Consider the following 6,709-nt stretch of genomic DNA (forward strand, 5'->3'; position numbering starts at 1 on the left):
AAGAATACAATGTAATTTTGTTAGTATACTACACTGCACATGTTTATCAAGTATAAATACAAATCCTTTTTTTCAAGCTCTTTAACCCTTTTTATAATGATCATGTGAAATTGTAAAATGAGAAGCAGTTGCTCAATACAGTGTTTTATGTATTCATATTACTAGTGTTATCCTTCCTAACATGTGTAGGTATTTCCAGTACTTGAGCTGATGCAAAATTACTGTGAAAAGTTAATGTTTGCATTAGCTTGCATTGAATTTTGAGCTTTTTTCACAAAATTGTCTTGAGTCTTCATTTCAACTATCTCCTAGTATATACTGGGATCTGTATATATTTAAATATATATATTGCTTTTATATATTTAATATTGCTGCTAATTACTTGTAATTACACTGCACTATATTGAAACATGTAGCTCAGGCATTTGAGAAACAGTAATTTCCAGGATTTTGTCAGGATTATTAGCCTTATAATTACATACACTAAGTTGGCTTTCCGCTACTGTTGTAAAATAAGTAATTTTTTCTGAATAGAACAGAATCACTGTTTTTGAAGTGCTCTCAAATTGCCACGCTATCTACATTTTCCTTCCTTTTCTCTCTCTCCCTTTCTGCTTTCACCTCTATGCCATAGGTGAATTTTTATTCTTGAATAAGTATAGTGTTTAACTGTGTATTTTCCTGATCTTTTTTAGACAAAGAAAAGATAGCATAGGGTTCTTCCAGTGTTCTTGTTTAGCTGTAGTGTAGGTACCATTGCAGAAAGCAGTCTAATTCTTCAGGGTGTTCAGAATATATACAAAGCCTTTGGTACATTTAGTGCTTAACATGAGTTACAGTTGAGTCAATTTATCCTTTTTTCAATTCCTCATTGAATATCATTAAATATTGAAGTTGCTTGTTTTTTCTTTCCATGAAATAAGATTCCAGTAGCTCCAGCTGTGCCTGCTGTTAGCTTGGTTCCACCTGCATTTCCTGTCACAATGTCTGTCCCTCCTCCTGGTTATAGTGCAATTCCTCCTCCACCCTTCTTGCGAGCGAGTTTCAACCCTTCACAGCCACCGCCAGGTAAGTTAGTAAAAATGAAGTTGAGGATATAATGAGTATACCTAATGCATTCTTCTGCATCCATTTTGCTTTGTGTAGTTTTCCATCAGCTGCTGGTTACTGATTAAGCCAGTTGATCTTTGAATCTTAAATATGATACTAGATTAAAATTACTTATGTCTAAATATTATTTTTACCAGTGTATTCTGTGAAGAATAGGAATTACACCAGATTTTATAATTTTTTAAACTTTGATAAAAATGAAGGATTAAAAATCCTTAAGAATAATCTCCTTTCTTTTGGAAATTTTTGCAACTCTTAATTTTTTTCTTTGGATATTGCTGGCAGAAATTACTTTTGAAAGTGCACGTGCAGATCATCTACAAAACAGATACTTTAAAAACAGTAACCACTGTTGCCTCTTCCCATATATTTGTTTTTTGCTAGTCTTCATGATGCAGTTTTTCACGATCAATAATGTAGACAAGCTTTTACTGCAAAACTTTATTTGCTTCTCTTGTAATAATTTGTCATTTTTTCCCATATAGGTTATATGCCTCCCCCAGTTCCTCCTGTGGTTCCACCACCTGTTGTCCCGCCACCTGTTGTCCCACCAGTTGTTCCAACACGTAAGTTTGATTTGTCTAATAGTTGTTTGTGTGTTATGGAAAGCCTAATTGTTTGATATACTACCTGTTAATGAAATGTATCCTGTGTAATGGAAAAAAACATGGAAGTTATTGTTCAGCTGGTTTAAGCAGATATTGAGGAAAAGGATTTACGGAGCTCTTCAAGTTGACAGAAAAATGATACTTACCATGGGGTTACTGAAAAAAGTTCCAGCAAATTAGATATATATTATATGTATGCATAATTCAATATATGAACCTGTCTGTAACATACATCTGTTACTTGAGCTGTTTGGTGTTGGTCACTGAATAATTCATAATAATTTGTTTAGCCTTTTAACTGTATTCATTTTAAAAAACTGTATGTTTTAAAATATCTGTTAAAGAATACAGATTGCTTAGGTTGCCTACAGTTCATGGTCTCTACAAAAAAATTAAATATTAACAGTGCTAGTTGAGGATAAGAAATTATTAAAAATGTAACACTTAGGGTAATTAATTTCACTTAATTTATCAGCCTGACCTCTGCCAAACATCTTGAAGGCCTGAATATGTGATTACTATGATACACTTCTGTTATTTCTCTACAGCTTTAGTACAGCCTCCATTACCAATTGCACAAGAGACGATGAAGGATGTTCCTTTTACTAGCCTTGTTCTACCAGTTGGCACAGTTACTAGCAATCTAGCTACTCCAACATTATCTGCTGGAAGTGTTTTTAATCCTCTGCCAATCAACAAACCAGAATCAGATGAAAAGGGGTCACATCTTACAGACCTTCAGATTTCTTCCAGTGAGAACAACAGATCTGGTAAGAAATGTCTTTATCGTCTGATATGATTGCATACAGGAAGAATCATACTTCTGAGGGTTTTTTTCCTCCAGACTGTGATCCACTACACTAATAACTACAGAGTAGAAGGGTTTAGGCTAGGTATAATTTTCAGTTTAAGTTGGAGGATTGGTGAGAACCATCATTGTCATCATCTGATCATTGATTTCTACCAGCTTATGCTCAGGGATGTTTTCTTTGTAGACTCAAAGTAAAGCTGGCACGGGGAGCCCTTTAGAAAGCTTCTTAAAAGTGAGCTCTCACTACACAAGTGACAATGGAAAGGAGCAGAAGAGGGTAGGATAGTATAAAATGTGTAGAATTGCATGTTTAACACTTCCCTTGCATAATTGGGTGATGGCTGTGGGTCTTGTCGATTTTAAGCTGCTTTACATTCTCTGCTATGTAGAGATGTTTATTTCTGTGGCATAAGGTCTTTTTATCACTAATTGTGATTAAAATGATGTATGTTTGTTATAGAAACTGAGAAAGACCTTATCAGCAGTATCATCACTGAATGCTTTAACTGAATATGGATTAAGCTGCATTTTGTTTTGAATGCTATGTGTTACACTGGTGTTTTCTGGTAACTGTTCTTCTGCTTGCTGCATTTTAGTGCAAAATGATGTCTCGAGTAGCTCTGGACTTGTTGGAGGAGTGCAGCCACCCAGCGTCTCAAGCAGTTCTGGGCTTACTGGAGAAGGGCAGCCACCCACTGTCTCAAGTGGCTCTGGACTTGCAGGGGGAGTACAGCCACCTAGTGTTTCAAGCAGCTCTGGACTTGTAGGAGGAGTGCCACCACCAACTGTTTCAAGCAGTTCTGGTCTTGCAGGAGGAGTGCAGCTACCTACTGTCTCCAGTGGCTCTTCTCTTGCTGGTGGAGTTCAGCCAACCAGCGTCTCGAGTAGCTCTGGACTTATGGCTGGAGTGCAACCACCAAATGTCTCAAGTAGCTCAGGGCTTCTAGCTGGAGTGCATCCACCCAGTGTCTCAAGCAGCCCTGGCCTGCTGACAGGAATGCAGCCACCCAGTGTCTCAAGCAGCTCAGGAGTTCTGGCAGGAGTACAGCCACCGTGTGTGTCAAGCAACTCTGGGCTTCTCATAATGCCACCACCCAATGTTTCAAGTAGTTCTGGACTTCTGGCAATGCAGCATCCAGCAGGGGTTCAAAACATGCCTCATTTAAATATTAGTAGTCAAAGGATGCCGGGAATGCCTCTTATAGATATCCGTCCAGGCCTAATGCCCCATTCGCCTGGACCAAGGTTTCCATTAATGCAGCCAGGAATGCCACCGCAGCGTAGTATTCCTCCTCCAGCGATCCTTGATCCATCTCTTCACCCACCACCTCGAGGTCCTTTTCCTCCAGGAGATATTTTCAATCAGACAGAAAGACCTTTTGGAACACCAGGAAGACAAAATATTGATAGCATTCCTAATCCAGAGAAAAGACTACCACTTGGAGGCGATAACATTCAGCAGGAAGGAGATAGAGATTATCGCTTTCCTCCAGTGGAAAACAGAGATAATCTTAGCAGACCGTCTCCAGTGGATGTCAGAGATTCTGTTGGACGACCACCAGTTGATCCAAGAGAGGGTATAGGAAGACCTCCAGTAGATGGGCGAGAACACTTTGCAAGACCACATGTAGACATGAGAGAGAATTTTGGAAGACCAGGTATGGATAACCTTGGTCGAAGAGAGCATTTTGGTTTCAATTCAGACAAGCACTGGGGACAGAGAGGAGATTATGATGAAAGAGAGCACCATGCCTTCCCTATTTATGGCGGCCCTAAAGGCTTCCATGAAGACAGAGAGAGGTTTCGGCATGTAAACTATAGGTTTGATAGTAGAAGTGGTCCCAATTGGAACAGAGGATTTGAACAAGATGCTCACAGAGATTTTGATGACCGCAGAAGACCCTGGGAAAGACAGAGGGATAGGGATGACAGAGATTTTAATTTTTGCAGAGAAATTAATGGGAACAGGTTTGGAAGAGACAGAATGTCAAACAACTGGATCCCCCCTCCACATCCACGGGTTTTTGAATATTTTGATGGGGCCACTTCCCAACGCAAAGCCGATAATATGCCCCAGGTAAACGGTGAAAATACAGAGACAGAAAGTCAGCCACCGACTGCACAGGTGCAGGACGATCCAGAACTTTATGAAAAACTGACATCTTCCGTCGAGATAAACAAAGAGAAGAGTGACACAGAAGCTGATATAGAAAGTGAACCAGTGGTAGAAAGCACAGAAACTGAGGGGACATAACTCATCACTCAGTAGGTAAAAGATACCTTTTGTAAAGTTGTCATCTCTCTGTAATAGATAAATGGCTGACTGGACCGTAGCAGTTCACTTTTGTCTGCCAGAATTAAGTTAATCTAATGTTAATGTTCATCTTTCACTTAAATAACTGTACAACTGACTTGTATAGAACACTGTTCTTAATTTGAACATGGTAGGTAAACTTTTTTTTTTATTTCTCTGGTAAAGCATAAACTTGCCCCCACTTGCTTTTAATTTCACAAAGATAAAAGAACAGCTTGTCAAACAAAGACTTCCTATGGAAGAAAATGGAATTTTTTAGATACTACCCTTAGGTTGGCTATCAAAATTGTTATACTTGAAACAGGTGCTGGTGTATCTTGTCCGTGTTTTTAGGCTGCTGCAGAATTTTAAAGTATAGACAAAGCTGTGATATTTTATGTTCCTACAATTCGGCAGAAAAAGAAACGGCCCATGTTATTTAAGGAGCATAACACAGAGATTAAAAGTGATTTTGTAAAATCTACACTATAGTCTCTGTTTTCTCTAAAGTAAGTGTTTGTGATTTGTTCCTCGTACTGCAGTGGGTTTAAAAAAATGAAAAAATACATTTTAATGTTGGGTGCATTTTGTTTTTAGATGCCAATAAAGCATATTTGTTTGATAACAGTGTTCTAGGTATTGTATTTTTTTAAAAAAACTGCAAGCTCTAAAAACTTGGAATCAGCTATGATATGTGCTTAGCTAGTTGTTGCAAAAGGTTTATATTACATTTGTAAGACCAATGCAACAGTTACATGTGCAAGAAGCGTATGGTTTTTACATCCAAAGTCATGCAGTCATACTAGTTTATGTAAATAACATATGTATGTAAATATTTGTGTAAACTGTTTGTAGATACCACTTTTTCTGTGCGTGCCTGTGTGTGTGCACACACTCACAGAATATTGTAGACAGTTCAATAAAATTGAAATGAAACTAGGTTATAAAAATTTGCTTTTCACCTTCTTTAGGTAGTAAGATAAACCTTACTTCACTGTAGTATGGTCAAGCTTATATTTACCTTCTCATGCTCATTGTTACAATGTTCTTACTACTTCTGGAAGGTGGAATGTGATATACTGTAAAAACGTACAGTAGGATTTTAGCTTATTTCCTAAAATGCAGATATGCATGAAACCAAAACTTAAGCAAGTATTTGCATTGTCTTATTTTGTAATATATTCTGGATAGATAGTGGTAGTGTTCAAGTACTTTGTGGTTATTTGTTTTTAGTGACTCAAAGTCCAGAAATGTTGCACGAAAAGTATAAAGCTGTTGTTGGTCTAAAAAAACTTACATGTTTTTAACAGAAATAAGAGGGGCTTTGTGTTTTGATGGTTTAATATTGAAGTAGAACTTCTTGTTAAATTGTTGAGACGAATTGGCTGCTTAGGTAAATTAGTAGCACTGTTATCTCCTGTTTCACGTACTTTGCTGCTTGTGTATCCTTTAAATTGGTGATGAAAGATTTGGCTATAGGGCGATGTCAGATTTTCAATTTGTTCCACTGAAGTGCATTTCACCAACTTTTTTCAACATAATTTTTCTTAAAATTCTGTGTCTGAAAGCATTCTTTCACTCAGTTTGGAGAAAGTTGTTTTGTGTAATAAGATCCAAGGATAGATCCTGTTACATGAATATCCCTTTGGTAGAAGAAACACTTTTAGCTCCAGTTAGAATTTTGTTAACATTAAAGCATTAACATGCAAGTTTTAATTCTCCTTCTGCTTCCCTCAAAGGAATGAGAGTATGAGAATGCCACATGAGTGTAAAGCATAAGCATGCCTTTGAACGTAGAAGCAAGTTACGCATGTGTGTGTTGCCCTCTTCCTCTGGGAGGTGGGGTATTTTTTCATGCTGTGTCATGGTTCAGTTTTTCAATTACAG

The 6,709-nt window shown here is 37.6% G+C and overlaps 1 protein-coding gene across 1 annotated transcript in view; it reads left to right on the top strand.

The window, feature by feature from the left end:
* Positions 1-6,709, top strand: part of SCAF8 (SR-related CTD associated factor 8) — a 65,071-nt gene that overhangs the window by 52,142 nt on the left and 6,220 nt on the right. The window contains 4 exon segments of the mRNA XM_080389808.1: positions 924-1,068; positions 1,596-1,676; positions 2,267-2,488; positions 3,126-4,798. Of these exon segments, the coding sequence (XP_080245934.1) occupies positions 924-1,068; positions 1,596-1,676; positions 2,267-2,488; positions 3,126-4,783 (2,106 nt within the window). The 3' untranslated portion in view covers positions 4,784-4,798.

The sequence above is a fragment of the Falco punctatus genome (assembly GCF_963210335.1).
Source record: "Falco punctatus genome assembly, chromosome: 5".
NCBI lineage: Eukaryota > Metazoa > Chordata > Aves > Falconiformes > Falconidae > Falco > Falco punctatus.